Source organism: Gossypium arboreum, chromosome 10, assembly GCF_025698485.1.
Source record: "Gossypium arboreum isolate Shixiya-1 chromosome 10, ASM2569848v2, whole genome shotgun sequence".
NCBI lineage: Eukaryota > Viridiplantae > Streptophyta > Magnoliopsida > Malvales > Malvaceae > Gossypium > Gossypium arboreum.
In genome coordinates this window covers 74,783,446-74,809,948 of record NC_069079.1, presented here as the reverse complement: position 1 = coordinate 74,809,948, position 26,503 = coordinate 74,783,446, and the positions used below count along the sequence as shown (strand labels likewise).

The 26,503-nt window shown below is 33.0% G+C and overlaps 1 protein-coding gene across 1 annotated transcript; it reads left to right on the top strand.

Annotated features, from left to right (window-relative positions):
* The first annotated feature begins 13,493 nt into the window (after window positions 1-13,493).
* Window positions 13,494-15,498, top strand: LOC108464995 (chlorophyllase-2). The gene is made up of 2 exons (XM_017765294.2): window positions 13,494-13,870; window positions 14,619-15,498. Exons 1-2 carry the CDS (start codon window positions 13,616-13,618, stop codon window positions 15,294-15,296), a joined length of 933 nt encoding a protein of 310 aa, XP_017620783.1. The 5' UTR covers window positions 13,494-13,615; the 3' UTR covers window positions 15,297-15,498.
* The last annotated feature ends 11,005 nt before the right edge of the window (window positions 15,499-26,503 follow it).

Here is a 26,503-nt window from a genome sequence, read left to right as displayed (position 1 = left end):
TTTAGACGATCAAATAGACTTTTATCACTCAAGGTCTGTATTCTCTTGGTATTTTCACATGATTCTTCCTCACTTGTCATATCCCTCTCACAAGTATTATGAATATTCAATTAAGTACAATACATCTTAGTAGGAGAACATGATGTTTCTATCTCATCTAACTCAATAGATTAGAGGAAAAAATTCTCACAACCATCTTTTTCTAGTTCACAAATTTTGTCATCACAAACCTCTTTTCCACTATAGTAAGAGTCAACAAAAGGTATGAAGTCGTACTTTCTTTTCTACTTAGATATTTAATTGGACATTGGAAACCCTTATGATCTTTTGAACTACACCAATAACATTGTGCAAAAGGTGATAGCTCAATTATATTCTCTCTATTTAGATATTTAATTGCACATTTGAAACCCTTATGATCTTTTGAACTACACCAATAACTCTACACAAAAGGTGATAGCTCAATTGTATTCCTCCTTTCATTTGGTCATCTCCCATTGAATTCAAAAACTAATTCATGATCACCTTTTCCATCACAATAAGTCCCTTGATCATTCTTTCCATGAAATTCTGGAATTGAGAACCTTGATTTAGCTAAAAAAAGTTGCCCACGATCATTATTAACCAAAGTCTCATCATTTTCATGAGAGACACGTCGAGCATTATTTGCACGGAGATGAGGTTAACCAACCTTGTCTCCCCAATTACGATTTCGACACTCAATTTTGGTACTTAGACATTTCATATTTTGTTGATCGTGTCTAGAATAGTGTCACAATATGATCTCAAGCATTTCAAACCTCTTGACCCCTTTGCAAATTCCCACTCATAGTGTCACTAATCATTATGAAAGCCTGAAAAGAACACAATACTTAAGAAAAGAAAATTTAAACAAAACACACTGTTATGCCTCAAAAATAAAAATAAAAATCTCAATGAGGTAAGAATTAATCTTTTATGTCAATTAATCTTTTATGTCTTTTAAAAGTGTTCATATCAATTAATCAGAATTTATTAGAATCAAACTAACAAAGTAAACCTAGTAGCACTAGGAGTCCAAAATTGGCTAGACACCAAAGAATTAAGTTGCACAGAGAAAGGAATCTGTAACATTCTTTAACCTACTAACAAAAGAAACAATAAACTGTTAGAATGCATAAAGAAACAATAAAATCAAGAACAAGTGAAAACCTAAGGCTAAGAGTCAATGAAAATTACCAAAACCCAAAAACTCGAAAAATTGCGAAGAAACTTGACAAGGTTCATTCAAGGAGTTCCCAATTTCCAAAAATCACAAAATTTTAACTGAAGCCTCCTCAAATAATTTATATCTGATCAGGAAATTTTTAACACAAAATTCAGCCCACATAAAATTTTTTATTTTTCCTTTCTTTTTTTTCAGTTTTTTAATCACCTTTTTTGCAGCAAATACTTTTTTATATTCTAAAATAGTACGAAGAAATAGTCTATAAAATTTTAAATCAAGTGAAAAATGTTTTTCCACTCAAAAATATTATTTTTCAAAAATAATTTGGGTAAAAATTTGTAACGCCCCAAATTTCGGGATTTTCGGGATTTCTATAATTTCCAATGAATTTTAGAAATATTGTGCTTTGACTGTCTGGTGTGGGTCTGAGTATGTTGGTGGGCCTTTAAAAGGCCCAAAAGTAAATTGAATTCGAGGCAATTCCTGAATTTTTAATTTTGAGGAGAGAGTGTGCTGGCGAATTGGGCTTTTAAGATTGAGGTGGTAAAATAGGACACAAAAAAATCTATGGTAAAGTGGCATGTGATGCCACCTAGGTGTTTGGGGAATGACGTGTGGATGTTTAGGGGGAGCCAGAGTTCAAGTCACAAGGTAAGCATGTTGTTACTTTTATTTTTTTGTTGTGTGCATGTGCCGGGCATGTGATAGATCTTAAGGGGGAATTCGGCTAGGGCTTTAGGAAGGTTGGGCCGTGGGTCTAAATAGCCATTAGGGAAAGCTTTATTTTCTTTTTGTTTTGTCGAATTAGGGTTAGCCACCTAGAGCCTTTACTTTCAGTCTATTCCCTTCTCAGTGTCGCAAAAAGCCGAAAAACGCAAAGTTAGATCTCCCGAGTGCCGAATTCTTCCTTCTCTTCTCCTCTCTTCTTCTATTTTCTTTTCTCCTTCTTTTCTTCTCTGGTTGAAACATTCCTACCATTCTACTCATCTCCTCTTTCATTCCCATTCTTTTCTAAACCTCTATAGCCGATTACTATAAAAGCCGATATCTCGAAAGTTGTTTCTTGTGCTGATTTCTTCTAGCCAAAATCCTCCTATTTTCTCATCTCTTTTGGCCGATTTTCACATCCTCTAAACCTCAACCCCTGTCGGCAATACCACTGCAAAATCACCATACCAAATCATCTTCCTCTTCACAGTTTCAAAAGCTGAAAACACTATAGTTTTTAGGGACATATAGCCGAATCTTTAGATCTCTAAGATTCAATTTCTACTAGTGTTTAAGGATTGGATCTGCATCAGATCTGAGTAGAAACTGAAGTGGAATCGTTTTGGTTGAAAGAACCTGTGGTAGGTACTCAGATCTATTCTTTATTTCGGGTTTTAGAAAAGCCAAAATCCCTAAAAGCATAGGGAGGCTGTCGATTGGAGCTTAAGGCTCTAAGGGTTGTAACAATTGATTTGTTTTGGTGTTAGTGTGATCTAGAGGCTGCTGATCGAAGGCTTGGACAAGTGGAACCTCTAGATATAGATCTAGTCACTAGTTTTGGCAAAGGTAGGATCTCAAGGGCTATATGTATTGATGGTCGATTATGGTAAGTAAGTTTATGATGGTTGCTATTGTTTTTTTGATGTAATATGTCTAGTGACCGATTGTAGTATATCGTGGGAGATTTCGGTAGCAGTTGTCGCAAATCAGGTGTGTAAACAACACCCACTCATAGACTAGATCGGTAAAAGCCGAAATGCTGAAAAGCCAGCATTTTGTGAACATACGAGCGTGCGAGAGTGCAAGCTCTTGTGAGATGGTTTGGTTGTTAATTTTGGTAATCACAAGCGGTATGACTGTAGAGTGCGCAATTTCATGCACTTCGGTATAGTTGGGAGTGGGCCAACGGGCCCAATTCGGTAAAAACGCTCGGTAAGTGTTTTTGTTAATGTGTTAATGGCTGTAATATGAATGTAAGCCCTGGAATGGTTAAATTCACTAAAATACCCCTAAGTATGAAAATTACCATTATACCCCTAGGTGTAAAATTACCATTATACCCTTAGGGTTGATTTTCACTGGGTTGCATGTTATTCTGATTCTGTTTGTTGTATGCCATGACATGTATATCTGCTGCATGGGATGGAGTATATTGATGGAGGAAAAGTTTTGGTGGCTCTGCCACAAATATCTATTTCTGGTGGCTCTGCCACAAATATCTGTTCTGGTGGCTTTGCCACAATATCTGTATCTAGTGACTCTGTCACAATATCTGTTCTGGCGGCCATGCTGCAAATTCTGTGACGTGTAGTGGATGGGTGGGTCGAGTAGTCTCCCCACATGGTGTAAGGTTGGTACGGGGGTGTATACGGATGGATATGGGTTGGGTTTTCTACATACATGATATATCTGTTCTGTTTTTATTATGGGCCTATGGGCTTCATTTTGAGTTCTGTATAGGGCTAAAGCCCAACTTAATCTGTTTCTATGGTTTGAACTGATCTGGACTATGGTTAGGTTATTTTACACACTGAGTTTTCCAAACTCACCCCTTAATTTTATCCATGCAGGTAACCCCCAACCATAGTGGACTTGGAGTTGAGAGGGATTCAGAGTGGCCACATATTTTGCAAGCTCAAATTTTCTTCTTATGACTTGATTAGTTTCATTTACTTTATTTGCTTTGGGTTTTAAGTTGTAATAAGGCCGCTTTAATTATTTTTTAATTGCTTTAGTATGATTATTAGCTTAGGCATGATATGGATTTAAATGTTTGAAATTGAATAGCTCTAGGGCACGTTTTTAAAAGAAATTACCTAATTTCAAAATATCGTGAAACAAGACAAAGCTTTTGAAACGAAAACATTTTCTAAAATTAATAAGTGCTTTCAAAGGCTTAAAACGAAATGGTTTTTCCTGAACAACCATTCAAATAAAGTGTGGCAATGGTTGTGTGCATGTCTAGGAGTGGATCCGTGGAGAGCTTGGTACTTAAGCAGTCTAATAGACTCACCTCCTCTTTTTCCAGCATCCTACCTGGTGCAGAGCTTCCATTCGCTTTAATCTACAACGAAAATACTCTTTAAATCACTAAGAAAGATTTTAGATAAAACATGACCTATACAGTAACGCTCCAATGTGACACACCGGATTCGGCCGTAGCATCTGGGCCGGGTTTGGGGTGTTACAAAATTGCTTATAGGCAGTTTTGCAATGGAAATCAATTTAGAAACCAATCATGAGCACCCAAAATGCCCAAATCTGATACCAAATGATATGGTGACATGTGGATGAATGCGGATGTAGATCGTAAGTCTGTTCAAGTTGCGAATTTAACTTAGAGCTCTAGACATTCAGAAAGAAACTTGGATTTTGACACAACCTGAAATACAATCAAATCCAAGTCAAAGAGAAAAATTAAAAATAAATAACTAAGATAAATAAATAGAATAATAAATCAAATATTGGAACAATAAAGAAGAAAATAAAGAAGATAGATGAAAAAGGTGTAACGTGATATGTAGAAGTCCTAAGAAGCCTTTGAAACACGAAGAATCCATAATCCCCTTTCAAGAAACTCTAATTTCCCCTTCAAGATAGAAAACTTGGCAAGAAGGAGTTTGAAGGTGATCCCTACAATCTAAAATGACTGTTAAAAATATTCTAAAAGAAACTCAAGAGAAAGTCTTAAGAGCAAAACTTAAAGAGAATTTATTAACTCAAAAGAGAAGTTGAATAATAATGAATTCTATGAATTGTGTACAATGCAAATGCCTTGATTTAGGCTTGCTAAATATATCTAAATAGAACTCTTAATTATACTAGGACTCTAATTAACCTAAACAAGAAGTAATTTTAAGCTAAACTTTCTTGTTGACATAAAACTCCTAAATAACTTAAAATACTTAATCATTGTAAAAATTCAGAATAATAAAATAATAAGAGCTGATAAATACAATATTGGACTCATATATAATAAAAATTAAGCCTAGACCCCGCACCCAATATGATTTAAACTCGAATTAAAAGCCCAAAACTCATAATTCTCGTCATAATCCCGTCCAGGAATTCTGCTCGCATAATCTTCACTAAAACTGTCATAACTTGAGCTTCTAGACTCAAAATTGAGTGATTCAAAATGTTTTTCGAAGCTAAGAGATACATCTTCGAACACTATGAAGAATCTGAACTTAGAAATGCCTGGATCCAATCTAAAAAGTTGTCACAAGTCTTCTAATTTCCCAAACTTGAAGATTGACAGCTTCAATGAATGAAATTTAATAAATTTCACCCCATTCGTGCAACATGATACCCATTTCCTCTAAAATATTCATCCTCGAATCTTATCTTTGACCGGGAATTGAGCTAGTGTGAGCTTATCATATCCATGGGTCTGAAATTGGGCCTTGAGGTAGTGTTGATGCCTGGCGTACAAACCAATTTGGCGAGTAGAATAATTTTCGTAGTATCCGCCTGAAATGTATTGGTTAAGGGTGTAGATGCTTACTTGGTGTACATTATGGATTCATTTGAATTAAGAAGGGATATTAGCCAAGTTCTGGTCATAAAAGAGTTTTTCGATGTGTTTCTGGGAGAACTTCCAAGTATGTTACCAGACAAAGAAGTGGAAATTTTTATTGAGTTAGAGCTTGGTACTGCGCCAATTTCTTGTGCCCCTATAAAATGGCGCCATTGGAACTAATGAGTTAAAGACACAACTACAAGATTTGTTGGAAAAGGGATTTATTTGACCAAGTGTTTCACCTTGAGGTGCACCGATTTTGTTTGTAAAGAATAAAGATGGGACTATTTTTTTTAATTGATTCAATTTAAAAAAGACCTAAAGTTAGGGATTTATCAATCGGTAATGTTGCTCAAATACTCAACCAAAGGGCTACTGCAGTACCAATAAAAAAAACTGTTGTCACTACTGGATGACGAAATGGATTTTGGAATTTATTAACATTTTCCAAAAGCAGATCATTAATAATCCTGCAATCTGAAACCATTAAAAGAACACCCAATAACTTGTTAGGTATTGTACGAAGTATTTAAAATACGGGAAAGAATATTTCCAAAGGAGTTGCAAATGGATCCGCGGGTTCACCAATCATTGAAGTTTCTAGAACCGCTAAGCCCACTTTACAAGCAATAGTACCGAGAATTACTCCTGGAAAAATATGTAAAAGATCATTGGGCCATGCGGGTTATGCATTGGTTATTGCCAACTGAACAAAGTAACTAGAAAAAATGACTACCTTGAATTGTAGATTTGTTTGATCACTTAAGTTGAGCTACAAACTTCTCCAAAATTGATATGTTTTCTGCCTATTATCAGGTAAAGATCAGAGGTGATGATGTTCCAAAAATTACATTTCGTTCACGGTATAAGCATAATGTGTTTTTGGTGATGCCATTTGGATTAACGAATGTGCCAATAGTATTTATGGATTTTATGAATAGACAGTTTCAACCTTACCTGGATTAATTTGTTGTCGTTTTTATCGATGATATTTTAGTCTACTCCAAAAGTGTGGCTGATCATGAGGAGTACTTAAGGATTGTGATAAGAACTTTGCGCAAAAACAAGTTGTATGCCAAATTTAGCAAATTTGAATTTTGGTTGAAAGAAGTTCATTTTCTTGGTCATGTTATTTCTACTGAAGATATTAAGGTAGATCTTGATAAAGTTAAAGTCATGCTTGAATGGAATTCACAAAGGATGTCATCGAGGTATGTAGCTTCTTGGGTTTGGTGAGTTACTACAAAAGGTTTGTTAAAGGGTTTGCCATGTTGGTGACACCTCTCACATGATTATTAAGTAAGAAAGATAAGTTTCAATGGTTTGAGGCATGTTAGAAGAGTTTCGATAAGTTGAAAGTTGTTCTAACTGAAGCTCCTATCTTAGCCCAACTAGAATCTGGCATGGAATGCATTATGTTCACGGAAACTTCTCTTAATGGGCTAAGATGTACGCTTATGCAAAGAGGAAAGATTGTGGTGCATGCATCTCACCAGTTCAAGTTGCATGAAAAGAATTATCCAACTCATGACTTAGAGCTTACAGTGGTAAAAGTGGCACTAAAGATTTAGAGACACTACCTTTATGGGGAGAAGTGTAACTCGTTTTTCAATATTGTTGAAAACAGTGGTTTCGGGACCACAATTCCGCAAAAGACTCCGTAGTTATATTTAATTAATATTTATGAGTTAAATATAGTATAGTAGTGAATCGTGATTGTAACACCCCAAACTCGGCTTATTAGTTTAAGTCGAATCTGGAAGGGTTACACTAACGTATTGAAAATTGATTTCTTTTTGGAGTTTTGACTTTGAGAACCAGAAATTCATTTTAATCGATTTAGGTGATTTTGTAGTTTTGTATTAGAACTTGACAGATATTGATGAGATTATTAAAAAAAAACAAAAAAACAAGGCAAGTCCTAAAACAGATTACAAACCCAAAAGATCAAATCATAGTTATATCAGTGCAAAACAATCTGAGCTCCCGTACTTTATTTGATCCTAAATAAGATGTTTTCCTGAATAGATAAAGGCAAGACAAAGGGTGAGCTACCAAGCATCAAGTATAACCAAACTCAAATACGATTAAATACATCATAATATATAAATCATAGTAACATAAAGAACTTAATAACAGTTATATAACCGGTATGGAACAGAACTAGAGTATCACAAAGATTTCAACAATGGTAGTACAATAGAATTGAACAAAACAAATCAAACAGAATAGAACAGAGCAGAGCAGAACAGAACAAAATAGAATAGAGCAGAACTAAGCTAAACAAAGCAGAGCAGAATGGTTTTGGCGTGGAAGTAACAGAGATGATTCCCGGGCCTAAAACAACGTTACAGTAACCAAATTAGACAATCAAACTGGAACAAATCGCTTGAATAACATCCAAACCAAATCTATGTCGAAGAACTTTCAATGCAACACTCCAAATCAAAACTTACCAGCAACGGACAAAAAACACAGGATTCCTACATCACTGAAGGAACTCTAGACGTCGCTCGAACCTCTCCTAATTCAAACAACCAATTAACAGACTCTCAAGGAAGAATCATCCCTTGTTATGAAACTAAAAAACCGACAGAAAACCACACTAGCAACATAAGCAATTGACTCTTACTGAGGCTAAGAACGGAGCCACGAGAAAAGGTCTAGCCTCGCATGAAATCTAATTCATGCCCAATAGCAAAAATGAAGGAAATTTGGAAGCAAAGTAAAACCAAAAAGAAAAAGAAAACAAAGTGAGAAGGAGAATGTTTTCTTTTTGTCCTAGAAATAAAGTGGAGGGAGCTATCAACATCTTAATTAAATAAATTAAAAAGGAAACTAAATTGATTGACGGATTAGTACAAAAAAATTCTCATTACACACATAGAGATTCGAACACAAGACCTAGAGGTATACAGAAGGTTAACTAGTGAACCAATATGCTCATTCTTAATATCAATTTACTAAATTTAACTTATAACCTAAATGTCTAAAGATAGGGATTTAATCAAAAGTAGCAAAATTTTAAGAGATAGGATTCGAACTTAGAACCTTACACATATAACCAAAACACTTAACCACTAAACCAGATCAAATTGCTTGTCAAAAATTTCCAAAATCTAAACTCAAAATCGATGGATGACCACTCTTGGTTTCAAAACCCAATTTCTTCTAACCTAGTTTTTGGGATGTTACAGTGATTTAATAGATTTTATTAATTGGTCAGCTAGTCATGGTACAAGTGGTGCGTACCAAAAATCAGTGGTTTTGGAAAATGAGGTATCGGGACCTCGTTTTTATAAAATGAGCTCATAAATATTATTGTTGAATATTTATGGAGCTATTATATAGGTGGATTGAAATTTAGTCTGAAAATTTTGATGATTTGAAATTTAATTAAGGAAAAAAGACTAAATCGTAAAAATTATAAAAGTTAATAAGTATTGACTTTTATTAGTTAAAAGGCTTAATTAGTAAAAGTATATGGACTTATGTGGTAATCAAACCATATTATTAATAGTGGACGGTTGGTGGCTCTTTTATGTGACAAATATATTAAGTTATAATAATATTTAATTATATTAATAATAAAATATATTTTATAAAGTAAAAGAAAAAGAAAAGAGATCCAACAAAAATCATTTTCATTCTTCTTTTTCTTTGTTTCGTACCCCCATGGTTAGGACATGAATTTTCAGTCAAGATTTTCCTTTTCATGTAAGTCTTTTTAAATCTTGTTACTTGTAATGTTTTCGTTTTTGAGATCATTGCAGCTAGGTCTAGTTAACTCGTATTTCCATTTTAAAATTGTTAAAGATTTCTAAAGTTGTCATTGATTAAAATTTAAGTTTTTGAAGTTTAATAGTTTGATTATAAGCTTAGATATGTTTAAAGACTAATTTGTTAAGTAAATTTTGTTAGTTTTGTGTATATCGACCAAATTATAATAATGTAAAATTTTTACTAAAATTTCTATAAATCTTAATTTTAGAGGGTTGTTTAAGGATATAATTGAAATTAGATTAAAAATCGAGCTTAATTGTAAAAGATATAATAGTTTCAATTTTAGGGACTAAATTGAATAAAATGAAAAAATTAGGAAAATTATGAAAATGATAATAAAATGTTATATGTATTAAATAAGATGTTATAAGATATTTATAACCAATAATTGGAAATAAATTATTGTATAGGTCAAGAATCCGTAGATAATCGAGGAAAGGGGAAATTTTAAATTAGTCCCTGACACTCCTGCTTTTGTTGTTTGCTTTTGGTAAGTTCATGTGGTATAATTATGTGATTTTATATGTTTTTTGTGATTGAATTGTGAATTGATTACGTTTGAGTGTATATTTTAAATTGATTACAATTTGGTACAAAAAGGTGAGAAAAGGGTTACATTGGAAAAAGTGTATGATTTATACTGGGTGATGTTAGAATGTTAAAAGATATATGTAGATAAATATATATTGTTATAATATCAAGTGAACCAAATTAAAGGTTTGTGATTATATCTTGAATTATGATTGGAACAGTACAAAACATGAGTAATGAAATAAATTGTATTAAATGTTTCGATATGTTAAAAAAGTTCGGATGAATGTAGAAATAGATACATTTGGCATTCCAATAGGGTTGATTGTGCACTTGTATGAGATATGTGTAAAAGATGATACAGAGTAAAAAATTTGACAAAGATATCACTGTTTATGTTGAAATCTTGCATTTTTTGTGGTTTACCGAACTTTGTCTCTACAAAGACTTTGGTATAGTGGAGGGATTATATGATATATAACATGTAATAGTTCCTACAGGCTATGCACTACGGTGCACTGGTGTAGTGTAGTTACCCATGTATCTATATCTTATTGTTTAGTTCATCGAGCTAATTATTAAAAGAAAGTATATTGATTGATGACCACCTTCGAACATACTAGCGTCCAAAGTGTGAATACTGCAACTAAAAGATATGAAATCGAGGCGATGTCCACAAATATAAGGGTCAAGTTGTAATATAGTTTTACAGGAAAATAGGTAAGTACTTTGAGGATCGTACCCAAGAGATGCGAAATACTGGATTAATTCTAACTTAAATGAAAATAAATCTAACTAATATTTTAAACCAATTATATTATGATGAAACATAAAAGAAATTTTTTTGGGTTTTTTAATAAATAATGAAATAAAAATAACAAAAATCTAACTAAAAAAAACTTCAAAAAGCCAATTTATACACTTAATTGATTCTAGGCATGGGTGATTAGCTCGCTTCGATGGTCATAACTAATCCCTATTTCGGGTTTCAACTCAATCTCTCTCGATCTTCTACTAAACTAATGAATCGGTAAGAACTACTTATCTCTCAACCTCATAGTCCAGATCAATTTAGGGCTACGGTGTTCACAGACAAGCTATTCCAATTTTGATTAATTCCCACCTAAATAACTATCTAAGGTAATCAAGCCTAGGGTTTAAGTTCTTCCTCTCCCAAATAGTTGATTCATTAAGAGAACCTTATATGATAATCAATTAATCACACTTCCACTCACTAATCCCCCATAAGAGGATTAGTTCCTCATGGATCTCATGAACACAATAAAGTTGAATATAAGGATAAACATAAATAACAAATCAAGAGTAGAGTTTAGAGAATCTTGTTTGTATTTGATAGATGAAGCACAAAGAATCCACTAGCATTTGATCGCAATTACAAACCACATTCTCTGAAGATTAAAAAAAGAAAATAACTAAAAATAAACCTCAAATAATCATCTTTTACATTCTTGTCAACTTGAAGAATTATGTGATAATTTGGACCTATCTTTCATCATAAAATTACGTGAATTTATCTTCATCCAATTTGTTTGCAATTTATTTAGAAAATTATGTCAGTTTTTCAGTTTTCAATTTTTGTAACTTGAATTTTAGATTTTTTTGCAATATTTTAATTTTGTATATACATATATTTTGATTATTTAAAATTCTTTTATATTTTAAAATTTTAAATTTTTTTATATATATTCTTTCTAAAATTTTAAATACTTTTATAAAAAATAGATTATGATATCATCAATGTCACGTGTCAAAAACCTAGAGTGTCATGTGTCCTATATTTAATGTTATTACAAAAACAAAAAAAGCTACCAAAACCTTGACAAGATAAAATGTCAAGTACCAACTTGGGAAAAAAATCATAAGTACCAATTTGGGAGAATGTGTCAAGTTCGGGGCTAAATGCATATTTGAGCCTTATAATTATAATTAAATATAAACACATATAATATTATTTATATTTTACATTTTTACTTTTTCATAATATATAATTTATATTCAATTATATGTGTTTGATGATCAAATTGATAGAATGTATAAGTATTTAGGACTAAATTTGCTATTATACTAGTTAGAAAAAGGCCACATCATTACTTGTGTTAACCACTTAACAGAGAGTGACCAAAAGAAACAATCTAAAACATGAGTAATTGAAATAGAAATGATGTAAAATATTAGTGATTAAATTGAAAATTTTTATAGTTGGGTAACTAGAATAGAAACACGTTAATAGTTGAGTGACTAATTCTATAATTTATCCAAAATAATATATTATTTAATGTTTATAACATAAATATGTTAAAATTGACTATGTGCCTCTAATATTTAACTGAATGTTGGTATCTTTTTGTATTGCAATATTAATTTTTGGATTATTGTTGCAAAAAGCTCTCAAATTTAAAAAAAAAAAAGTAATTAAGCCCTTCTTCTTTTTGCACTCAATTGTGCACTTGAACTTTCACTTCTTAAAAAAAACAATTAAGCCCCTCCTTTTTTTTCGTTCAATTGGGTACTTGAACTTTCAAAATGCATAAAAAAGACCTTCCAAATTATTCAAAAAAAATAATTAAGCTCCTACTCTTATTAAAAATTAGAAAAATATTATAAAAATAATAAATAATAAATTCTAGAAAAATTATTAAATTTTAATAAAATTTTAAAATTTAAAATTATTAAAAATTGGAAATTTTTATAAAAAGCGTAAAAATAGAAAATTGTAAAATTTTATAAAAATCATAAAAATTAACAACCCTAATTTTTTCAATTAAAGTCATCGTTTGTCGCAACACAATATGAAATGTGATTTAAAATGATAAAATAATAAAACCAATAAAAGTTATAGAAAAATATAAAATGCTTCTTTTGGTACAAAAATTTTATAATTTTTTTACAAAATTTATATTTCTTTACATTTTGTATAATTTTCTTACGACTTTATAATTTTTTTTATATTTCTATATCTTTTATAATTTTTACGATTTTACAATTTTTTATATATTTTTACCATGTTTATATTTTTTCAATTTTTAATATTTTTTAATATTTGAAATTCTTATTAAAATTTACTAACATTTATAGCTTTTAATTTTTATATTTTTCTAATTTTAATAAAAGCAAATGTTTATTTGTCGCTTTTGTAAAAATTTGAAGGTCTTTTTGATGCATGTTAAAGTTAAGTATCCAATTAGTACAAAAAAGTAGGGCATAACTTTTTTTTTTAAGGTTTGAGGTCCTTTTTAATGTAGTTTAAAATTTAAGAATCCAAATAAGTAAAAAAAACAGATATTAATTATTTTTCTTTAAATTTTAGGGTTTTTTTTTTGCAGTTTTAAATTTTAACTTTTTAAATCATAATGTGAAAGCAAAAGACAAAATTAAGGAATAATTACCGTTTCAAATTAATGGTACTTGCTGAATCGGCCAATGGCGTGGCTATAAAAGAGTAATGGGCGAAGGGTGTCTTACAACTCAACAACCTTATCTCGTTAATCCCATAAAGCAACAGCAAGAAACACACTCCGAATTAGAACAGAACTAGAACAAGAAGAAGAAAAAGATTGGAAGACATGTCTGCTCCCACTTCTTTGGCTACAAATGTTTTTGGGTTCGGAAGCTACACCACTATGCTTCAGAAGGTGGAGTCAGTTACCACTTCTTCAATGCCTGTTCCACCCCCTAAGTCACTTCTAATTGCCACACCTTGTGAAGCAGGAGAATTCCCATTACTCATTTTCCTCCATGGTTACCTTCTTTACAACTCTTTCTACTCTCAGCTTCTCCAGCATGTTGCTTCCCATGGCTTCATTGTTATTGCTCCTCAGGTATATATAGGCCTAAACGCTAATCCGTTTCCTTTATCTTTACGCCCGTGCTTAGGGATAGAATTATCATGATGCAAATTTTCTTTCAATTCACATAGCTTTGGAAGAAAATTATGATTGTTTTAGTCTTCCTACTTATAATCAAGTCCTTTTCTGCAATTGGGGAAAGTACCTCAATCTTTGACAGCCATGAGGCTGATGACCACGGTGGAAGTTAAAGAAATTTTATATGCCCTTCATCCCCCTACATAGAGATTGTGCTTTAAAGATCCGTCACTTTTCCTTGTCAAATTTCTTTGAAGTTGCTACAAATTATTGTCAAACAAGCTAGTGTGAAAATCATCACGCGTTGGTAGCGCCTTGATCTTTTAACTTAGCCAGTAAGGAAAACCAAGCTAGTGTGAAAAGCTTGGGCTGTCTTATTGTGGCAGCAACATTATTGTGACTGATGGTAGATGTGAGCCACTGGATAATTCATGTGATTCCGCTTTGTCTCCTAGCTATTCCCCAACAGATTAATTCACAAACAAGCTAATTATTTTGTTTTTCTTACTGTTGAGATTGTTTCTGATCTTTGTAATTGCTTGAATGGAAAAAAGTGTATCCTAAAACTGGTGCTTTATTTCCCTTCTCGTTCGATATAGGCTTTTTTGTCATCTACTGCCTATTTTGCTAGGCCAATTACAAAGCAGGCACGAAAACAACAATCTAATGACTTTCCGTTGCTACTTAATTGATATTCCAACAGTTGTACATCGTGGCTGGACCAGATACAACAGATGAGATTAAGTCAACAGCTGCAATCACTAATTGGTTATCCAAAGGGGTATTCCAAGGGTTGCTTCCACCATATGTTCGGCCAAACTTAAGCAAGCTTGCACTTGCCGGCCACAGTCGAGGAGGCAAAGTTGCTTTCGCCCTAGCTCTGCAGAAAACAATGACTACATTAAAGTTTTCAACCTTAATAGGCATAGACCCCGTCGATGGAATGGACAAAGGGAAACAAACGCCACCTCCGGTACTCACCTACATTCCTCATTCATTCGATCTTGATATGGCAGTGATGGTAATTGGTTCGGGTCTTGGTGAAGTGAAAAGAAATCCTTTGTTCCCTCCTTGCGCTCCCAAGGGAGTTAACCATGAAGATTTCTTCAAAGAATGTCGAAAACCGGCTTGTCATATTGTTGCCAAGGACTATGGTCATCTTGACATGTTGGATGATGAGACTAACGGGTTCAGAGGACGTTCATCATATTGTTTGTGCAAAAATGGGGAGGCTAGGGAGCCCATGAGGAGGTTTGTTGGAGGAGTTCTTGTTGCCTCCATGAAAGCTTATCTTAATGGAGATAACACAGACTTGATTGCTATAAAAGATGGGCATGAAGCTGCACCGGTGGAGCTTAAAACGATTGAATTTCTTGTTTAAAGATTTTATAGATAGATAGATACACGCAAGTATATTGGAAGCTTCAGGATTTAAACATTCTAGAAAGCTTTTCAAGATTTAAACGAGGTGTGCCAACATGATTTTTATCTTCCATGTATTCTACTTACCCTTTGATGACAAACAGCATATGGTCAAAAACTCAATCTTTTCTTTCTAACATCAATTTGTGATGCATCTGAAACTCCAGTGTTGTCAATTTCATGTTGCTGAGATGACTAAGGATATGTTTATTGGATGTTTAAGTTCTTTTGTTTACCGGCATCAAAACTCTAATATCTATTAACTAGTAATGCCACTTCGATAAAATATGGTAATTTAATTTAATAATTTTTATTGAAATACAGTTAATTCTTTAATATATTGTATTAATATAATGTTATAGATTAAATCCAAAATATAAATAAAATATAAGCAAATGAATAGTAATAAATTTTCTCTATTTGAATATATAATTCTACCGAATTGTGAATATTATAATTTTTATTGATTAAAATTGATCTATATAAGTTGATATTAACTTAGAATTCATTTTTAAATTAGATATTAAAATGTGAATGATATTTATAATGAGATAATATTTGATGTACGGTCACTTCATAATTCTTAGCGAATCGCATCATGCCACCTTATCAATGAGTAAAATTAAAAATATATATGAAAAGACTTATAAATAAATAGAATAAGTTTATTAAATTGTAATTAAAAAATAATTCTAGTTAGTATCTTCTCAATATTCCTTGGACAAAATATTATGGATAAAAAGTTTCTTAGTTTAGGTTTTCTAAAATTTTGAAAGAAATTAATATTGAACCAAGGAAATTTTTTCTTTTAGTTGTTTATCACTATTGGTCCAATTCAATTTTCAGGTATGATTTCTTAGTTATAATTATGGGTTTTGTAGGATTGTTAATTAGTGAAACATTGAAAAGAAAACTTCTCTAGAATCTTGAAATAAAAAACTTATACGGACTAGCGTCTCTTTCTCATGTTTTTCTTATAATTCAATATTGTTGCAAATTTTAATTTAAAATTATTTTACCCAAATATATAAGGGATTATGGGAAATTTTAGGGATTGTTTTTAATTCTTGCGAGTTTATCGTATGTGTTTTTTTCTTTAATAGCAAAGATGATCCCGTTGTTGTTTCGAATCACCAAAAGGTTGAGGAGGAAGAGACTACTCCTCGTAGAGGTGGATGTGGGAAGAATTGTGTTTGAAGCTATTGCATTCGAAGTATTATTAATTTTTCCTTGAAAACCTTGCTTCAAAATGTTTTACCTCTACAAACTAAATTGTGCTAAAATCCAAAATTTTCCACTTCAAAGGGAACAACGTGGCTAATTTCAGGCGAGCTCCATAAGAATAAGCAGACATAAATGTAAACAACAGCAATGGCAAGCACTGATTGAACATAAAGACATTGAAGCAAAGCTTTTGAACTTGGAAACCTATTGCTAAACTTTGTTCCTACATTGCACGCTTGTTAAGAATGGAAATAGTCATGCATTTTGATTATTGATGAGTTTTTAGCTCAACTATTAGTTCATAAATTTCAAGGTCAACATTTTTGGAGATGTGAGATATTTTAGTTTAATTCCTTATATCAATGTTCCTTCTACTCATGACTGACCTAGAATATTTTTTTTCTCAAACCTGGTTAAGTATTAATCTAAGATTTTGGAGTCATATAGATGTTTTTATGGTCAAAATACTGAAATTTTGATATAATTATAAAGTTTTAATTATCAAAAAGAAAATATACGTGTTTTTGTTTATTAAGGATGCACACTGCTAGGAGATGAAATAGTTACAGCCCTTGTTGATGATGAATATGGTTTGATTTTGTTTGAGTGGAAAAATTTAGATCATTGTGCTACAATGATTCATGTTTAGGCGAGTCTTTAGTTAGGTCATTTTGTGGCTTTCTTTTCATGACAATAGTTGTATATTTTTTTCTTTTATTTTTAATAAGTATTTATTTGGTTAAGAAAAAAAATGCATAATGTGATACGCTTACAGAATATGCTAGATCTACTCTTAAACTGGAACTTTTGCTCCACTGAATAAGCATATCAAACTTGAATTAATATCCTGAAAATATTAAGGCAAGAGTTAATTACACATAATTAAGAACAAGGACAAGTATTTATCGTGTAATTCAGATAATTAAATAATAAGATCCATCGTATTTAGGGAGTTTAGTTCATAATGTAATAGGAAAACATTTCAAAAATAGGAAAACAACAAGACATAAAAAAACCCAAATAAACTTCGAGAGAATTTGAATGGAGATCTTCAATTTTGAAGTGGATCTTCTTCCGAGATGATTCCAATGGCTTCCTTCGAGTAATTTCTGCTTTCTACTCTGTGTGTCCCCTTAGGTCTACTTCTAGTGTGTTTTTATAGACTTTGGAATGCTCAGAAACGCTAACAATTGGCTTTTTTCGCGTATTTGGGAAACCGGGAATGATATCCACATGGGCTACCACATGGGTGTATGGCCAGCCGTGTGGCTCACACGGGCATGTGCTCTACTCGTGTGGAAGTAGTCTTGGCTGTGTGGATCTTTAAATTAGCCCATTTTGTCCATTTTTGGCCCTTTTTTGCTCCTTTTGTTCCTCTATGCTCTTCTGAGTATAAAACATGAAATTAAAGGTTCAGAAGCATCTAATTCACTAAATTACATGATAAATCATCCAAAAATATGCTAAGTATGGGATTAAACTGTGTTACTTTTATGGTTTATCATAAACCAAGTTCAATTCATGCTATATCAATACCAACAACACAAGGCACATAAGTATCACAATTAGTCAATACCTCTTTCACATCCAAAATCACCTAAATGATCAAACTTACTTGTAGACTTTGTGCCTAAATCAACATGCATACCATATCTCAAAATTCAACCATTTGGTACTCAAAATACCAATTCACAATAAAGCAATCAAATAGCAATTATAAACCACATAACAAAAGACCTTTTACACATTTAAACACATAATCAAGTAAACCAAAATAAGCCAAATCATATGGTTATACACATAACCAAAACATACATCATTTACAAGCCAAATCATATGGCTATATACATTACAAACTCATAGGCCATGTTATGCACAACACCTATACATGCCATATAACCAAGTACACAAGTTCAAAAGTACCAAAATGATAGCTGGATAGTGTTATGAGATCTCCGACAACTCCCAATTCGAGCAAGCTTTGAAATCATTATAAAACACGAAAAACTAAACAGAGTAAGCTATAAAGCTTAGTAAGCTCGTATGATTAATAAATATAACTTACCATCCATTCACAAATTAAATTATCTATCATAAAACACTACAATTTAACTTAATCACAAGGCTAATATATGTTCATCCACATAGTAGATCATGTGCTCACAAACTTCATAGATTCAATGCTTATATTGTTTATGTACCTACCTACACTAATACGTATCAATCTCTTATCCTTTCATATCTTCAATATACCTGTTGAACCATTTGGAATAATATCAGATACTTGGGAATCTCACACCCCAAGTGCCTTCAATACATGGTCAAAACCATCTCAATCTCATATCTCGTATGTAAATGCTCATCTCGAGCTATCACTAGGTCTACTCACACAAGCTGACTGTCAAGATATAGCTACACGGTGCTGCTCACACAAGCTAACGAGAATCCGCAACAGATGTTGAAAAACTCAGCCACCGGTAGAATGTACTGACCAGCACCCAAACACAATAACCCTTAATGACATGTCATTTGTCTCCTATCTATTCCTAAGGTTCAACCGGGATTTCACATTGCCGAATCTTCGTCGAACATTTTTGTAAGGCCGTATTCATTAACAATACAAATTATAAAGCATTTAAAACACAATTACATTAATGCTTATTAACATATGAACTTACCTCGATCACAAAAATGTTGGAACAGGATCGACTAGTCCAATACTTTATTTTTCCCCAAATCTGGATCAGTACATTGCTTTTCTTGTTCTATATAATCAAATTTAACTCATTTAATTATCATTCTATTCAATATAATCCAAATTTCATATTATGGAAAATTTACACTTTTACCCCTAATATTTTAACTTCTTTATAATTTAGTCCCCAGCTCATAAAAATGTAAATTCATACAATTCAGTCCACACCCATACTAGCCGAATTTCACCTATACTCATAGCAGCCCATTTTTTTCATTATTTCACACATTTACCACATAATTTATCACATTTCTCAATTTAATCCCCAATTGACAATTTTATCAAAAAAAATCACTTGACAAATGTTGTTTATCTAACAACAACCATTTATTTTCTATCATAAAACATCAAAACACATACATATTCATCAATGGTAAAACCCTAGACTTTTGATAGTTTCACAAATTAGTCCCTGGGCTAGCTAGATTAAGCTAGAATGACTTCAAAAAACGTAAAAATCATTAAAAACCGAGCAAAAATGCAATTACATGCACTAGTGAATGTTGGCCGAATCAAGAACCCTAAAATGGCTTCTTTTCGCTTGAAAAATTCAGTGGAGAAGATGAACTAGAAGATGATACAATTTGTTGTTTAATTATTTTACTAATATGCTTTTATTAATTTACTATAATAACCTTATACATTAACTTAAAATTCACCTATTTAATGTCCATCTTTGTCCACTCAACTTTCAAATGGTCTAGTTACAACATAAAAACCTTCACTTTAAAGTTCTATAGCTATTAAACACCTTTAGCTAATAGAACTAAACTTTTACACTTTACGCATTTAGTCCTTTTTATCGAATTAAGCATTCAAATGATAAAATTTCTTAACAAAATTTTTACACAATCATACTATCATGCTGTAGACATTAAAATAAAATAAATATTTCAACATCGGATTTGTGGTCCCAAAACCATTGCTCCGATTTGACTAAAAATGGGCTCTTACAACTCTCCTCCCTTTAGGAATTTTCGTCCCCGAAAATCTTACTAGAAAATAGGTTAGGCTATTATTTTCTCATAGCTTCCTTGGGTTCCCACGTAGCCTCTTCAACACCATGACGTTGCCATAAAACCTTCACTAAAGCTATGCTTTTATTTCTCACCTCTTTAATCTCTCGAGCTAGAATTCTGATCGGTTTTTCACTATATGACATATCGGGTTGAATTTCAACTTCTTTTGGAGAAATTATGTGTGATGGATCTAATCTATATCAACGTAACATCGACACATGAAATACATTATGAATCTTTTCCAGCTCTGACAGTAAAGCTAGTCCATATGCCACTGGCCCTATTCTTTTGATAAATCTCTTACAACCCAATAAATCGCGGACTCAATTTTCCTTTGCGACCAAATAGAATAATCTTCCTTCATTGCGATACTTTCAAAAATACTATATCGTCGATTTGAAATTCAATTTTTGTCAATCTAAAGGTGTTTTCAAACTGTCGCGAATTACTTACACTTTCTCTTCAATCTCTTTAATCAAATCAACCCCGTGAATCTTTTTCTCACTAAGCTTGGTCTGATACAATGGAGTTTAGCATTTACGACCATATAAAGCTTCATATGGTGCCATCTTTATACTCGATTGAAAACTATTGTTATACGCAAATTCAACCAACACTAAATATTTTTCCCAGTTGCCTTCAAACTCTAATACACTGCAACGAAGCATATCTTCGAGAATTTGTATAATTCTCTCAGACTGACCTTCAAATTGGGGTTGAAATACAGTACTAAAGTGCAACCGCATACCTAAAGCTTCCTGCAAGTTCTTCCAAAATTGCGACATAAACCTCGGATCTCTATCCGAAATAATTGAGACTGGCACTCTGTGCAACCTCAAAGCTTGATGTTCCAAAGTGCCAGTACAATTGTTTCAAATCATCATACATCTTTGTAGTCTGTGCCACTCTGATATCATCACTGGCTGTAGTAGTCCCGAAGGCACTTGATGTTCGGCTTTGACTTGTTGACAAAAAAACATCTCGACATTAACTTTGAAATGTCTCGTTTCATACTCGACCACCAGTACAACTGTTTCAAATCATTGTACATCTTAGTACTCCTTGGATGAACAGACAAGCTACCACTGTGTTGTTTCGTGTAGAATTTTTTGAATAAGCTTAGAATTTCTCGATATACAAATTCTACCTTGGAGCAGCAAACAAACATCGGATGCAATCTGATACTCTAAATCAATAGTCGACTCGCACTATACTATTTTAGCTTGCAATTCATTGTCATATTTCTAAGCCTCACAAATTTGCTGAAGAAATATCGGTTTAACTTTTAACTCAATTAAAATCGAACAATCATCAGATAAGATTAACTGTATGTTCATCGCCCATAAAGCGAATAAATATTTTCTACTCAAAACATCTGTGACTGCATTTGCTTTCCCCAGATGATAATTAAATCACTAATTCATAGTCTTTCAACAACTCGAGCCATCTTCACTATTGCAAATTCAAATCTTTCTAAGACATTAAATACTTTAAGCTCTTGTGGTTGGTAAAAATATGACATTTTTCACCATACAAATGATGTCTCCAAATTTTCAATGCGAATAAAATAACAGCGTCAAAACACATCCCAAACCGTTCAATGACGCGTCACTGAAAATCACAAACTCTTTACCTGACTTATGTTGAACTAAAACTGGTGCTTCAGGTAACAGTGCTTTCAACTGTTCAAAACTCCGTTGGCATTTCTCAGACCACTCAAACTTCACATCTTTCTGTAACAATTGAGTCATCGGTGTAACAATCATCAAGAACCCTTTTACAAAACACCGATAGTAGCCAGCTAATCCCAGAAAACTTCTAACTTCAGATACATTTCTTAGTGGTTTCCAGTCAACAACTGCTGAAATCTTACTCAGATCAACTCGAATGCCATATACTAAAACAACATGTCCCAAAAATCCAACCTCTTGGAGCCAAAACTTGTATTTGATTAATTTAGCAAATAGTTGCTTATCTGTCAATGTTTGTAATACAATCCTCAAATGTGTATTCATAAATTCATAATATTCTTGAAGAATGCTTTCTTTTTTATCATTATAATTTTTAAAGTAATTTTGTCTTTTTTGCTTATTTTTGTTGGAATAAAAGTGTTTTCTACACCATTCCTTATTTATCTCAAAAGTTTTTTCTAAAACAAATATTTCTGAATTTTCTCCTTATCTTGCATTATTAGTCAGTGCTGAATATGTTGGTGATATATTATGTGAACTTTGGTGACTCTCTTCCTATCTGGCATAGATAGGTTAAGCTATATTTGAGGAATTATCTATTCCTTGTAAATTGGTTCTAAATGTTGTTGGGATAGAAGAGACAAAGGCTCTAGCAGTCCTAAAATCTATAGTTTGCATTTTTGGATTTGACTTTTCTTCTAAATTTAACCTCTTAAAAGCTATGTTGGTACTTCCTATTTCGAAGGAATGCCTTGGAGGCATTCTTCGTGGCCTGTTGAATTAATATTCAACTGTGCCATCTTAGTGTTGAGAAATTTCACTTAATGAAGTGTTTTTTATTGGAGTTGGTGCCACAGGTTCTGTAGCACCCCCAAGTTTCCACCTATCAGGAAGGTTTGTTTCATGCCATTTTATTGTTCTTGAGATTGTGGTATGAGATCTTAAAGTATCTCTTTCTATTAAGAGTGTAACACCCTGGATTTTGGGGTTAAAATTTTTGAGTTTTGTGGTTACGGGCTCAGAGAGGGGTGTGTTATTGTGTATAGTTTCTGCATTGTAGTGTCAGAATGGGTTTGCTAGTCTGGTGGTTGGTTATCTATTAGTTTGCCTCTGGGTTTTGGGTTCGAGTCATTGTGTGTGCATTTTGAGTGATTTATTTATTTTATATTGTTAAATAGTAGATTTACTTTATGTTTAAAAATAAGTATTTAGTCTTATTTTTATTATTTATTTATTTATTTTTATTTTTATTATTTTTATTTTTGGAAAATTTTTCTTTCTTTCCTTTTCACATTCTCCTTTTCCCTTATCTTTTTTTTTCCCATTTCTTTCTTTTTCTTTTCTTGTTTTTTGAAAACGATAGTGCTGTAGTGGTTTTCGAGGAGTTTCGGTTTCCTAGTCATCGAGTCGGGTTCTGGGCGTCTCTGATCGCCAATCAGGTGTGGGTTCGAACCTTTGAAATTTTTGTTATCGAATTGAGGTTATTTTTGAGAAATTTGAAATTGTTCTGTACTTGTGGAATCGATCTTCAGAAACGGGCGAGTATCGTGGAATAGTTTAGAATTGGGTGTGATTTTGGTATAGTGCTAAGCAAGTAGGGATTGGGGAACATTTTTGCAACAAAAGCACGTCTGGTAGCCTATTTTTGTTGTGGTTTCATGACCACACGGGTGGCCACATGGGTGTTGATAAACCGTAAATTATACATATTTTTACCCCATGTTTAATGCATTTAATGGATGATTTCTCATTAGAATTGGTGAATTCGATGCCCCTAATGCTTTAATTTCATGTTTTATACTTAGGAGAGCATAGGAGAGCGAAAGGAATGAGAAACGGGCCAAAGTACAAAATCAACACGGCCTGGACCTCCTCACACGGGCAGACCACACGGCCGTGTCAATTTAGCAAGCTCGAGCACGGCCTGAAGTAATCAAACACAGGCGTGTGCCACGGGAGTGTCCCTAGCGAGCCCAAGTTGAGTCCAATTCAAAAAAGGCTAATTTTGAGGTCTTCTAAGCTTTCCAAAGCTTATAAATACACCCTAGAGGAGGAAAAAAAGGGAGACAGAGAAAGGGGGTAAGGAATTACCCCAAGGAAGCCGATTGATCCGTCTCAGAAGCCAGATCCATCTCAGAAGCCGGATTCATCATCAAGACTGAAGATCTCTCCTCAATTTCCCTTCAAGAGTTTTCGGTTTTCTTTATGTTTTGTATTTTTTATTCTTCGAAGATGTCTTCTTATTTAGTTATGAACTAAATCCCCTAAATGCCTAAGGGGAATGAAACCTAAGACGAATCTTGTTATTATTTTCTGAATCGTATGATAAATATTTAGCTTGTTCTTAACTATGTGTTCTTAATTCTTGTTTTGATATCCCAGGAAACTGATTCAAGACATACTCTTATTCAGAGGAGGAATAGACCCTGTCTAAGAGTACTTTTGTCATAATTAAGCGGAGTTGTTTGCGCGCCTAGAAATAGGATGACAAGATTTTTCCGGATTAGGGTGAAACCTAATAAGAGGATCCATAGATCGAGTTAATGCAACCCTAGAGTGTTAATTAGAGAAAAGTCTCGGTTATTCAATCTAGGGATTAGGCGTTATTAGTCTTGCATAGGTATAATAACATAACTTAGGGATATCTACGGAACAAGTTCAGTGAATAAATCGTCCTATTCGAAGCCAGAATAACATGTAAAGTCTAGGTGGATTTTTTCTTAGGTATTGTCTCAAGTCAATCGATTTTCACAAAAGCAATTCCCCAATTCTTTTCTCCATGCGTTCTTAGATTAGATAATTAGTTAACTAAAACAAAACCTCATTATTCTTAGGCTAGATAATAAAAAGACAATCATTACTAGTAGTTTTAGTTCCTTTGGGTTCGACAATCCGGTCTTGCCATTACTATACTACTGTTCGATAGGTACACTTGCCTACATCGCGATAATAGTCAGTCTAGGTTTGATCTTCATTATAAATATTTATTACTTGTTATGAATTACGCGATTAAGTTTTTGGCGCCGTTTTCGGGGAACAAAAATATTAGGAACACGCAATTTTTATTACTTTAGCCATTTATTTTGTCTTGCAATTTAATTATTACTAATTCATTTACTTTTTCTTTCTCTTGGCAGGTTTTCCTAGTTTATGACTAGAAGAAACCTGTCAGGACCATTACTTTTTGACGAAGAAATCGATCGCACAGTTTGTAGAAACCAAAGAGAAATAAGGCGAAGCTTAAGATACGCAGAGAACGAGCAAGAAGATGATATTCAACCCCTAACCGAAGAGATGGCTGAAAACCAAGGCAATCAGCTACCTCCTGCAATTGCGACTAATCAAAATCCTGCTCTACGTACTATGTATGATTATGCTAAACCTTCTCTAATAGGAACTGAATCTAGCATAGTTAGACCGACTGTAGTTGCAAATACTTTTGAACTGAAACCTAACACAATTCAAATGATACATCAGTTTGTTCAGTTTGATAGTTTGCAGGATGAAGATCCCAACGCTCACTTAGTAAAGTTTCTGGAATTTTGTCATACATTTAAAATCAATGGCATTTCTGATGATGCTATTCATCTTCGGTTATTTCCTTTTTCATTGAGGAACAAAGCTAAATAGTGATTGAACTTGTTACCACGAGGGTCAATTACTACTTGGGAACAAATGACCTAAAAAATTTTACTAAAATATTTTCCACTAACTAAAACGGCTAAGTTACGTAATGATATTTCTTCTTTTGTGCAGCTGGACCTAGAAACACTTTACGATGCATGGGAGAGATACGAGGATCTATTGTGAAGGTGCCCTCACCATGGGCTACCGCTTTGGCTTCAAGTACAAACATTCCACAATGGTCTGAATCCCTCGACTCGGAAAATGATTGAGGCAGCTGCTGGAGGAACCATCAACAACAAAACACCTGAAAAGGCTTATGAATTCATTGAAGAAATGTCACTAGATAATTATCAGTGGCAAGTCATGAGGACTAAGCTAACAAAAACAGTCGGCATTTATAACGTCAACTCAGTTACTATGCTGTCAAATCAGGTAGAACTTCTCAATAAAACGATTAATGGTTTTCTTAGTTCTACACAGGTACATCCAGTAATGAGGTGTGACTCAAGTGGAGGAGGTGTGCATACAGAATATCAATCCTTCAATCCTACAATCGAAGAGAAACAAGTCAACTATATGGGTAACAATAACTTTAGATCTCAAAATAACCCATAAAATAATACTTATAATATAGGTTGGAGGAACCATCCAAATTTCTCCTAGGGTGGTCAAGGGAATCAAAAGCCACAAAATCCTTAGGGTTTTCAACAGCCACCGTATCAATAAGAGAAGAAACCAAACCTTGAAGAGATGCTCTCTAAATTCATCTCTGTATTAGAAACCCGTTTCCAAAATACCGAGATAGCACTTAAGAATCAACAAGCATCGATCCAAGGGCTCGAAACTCAGA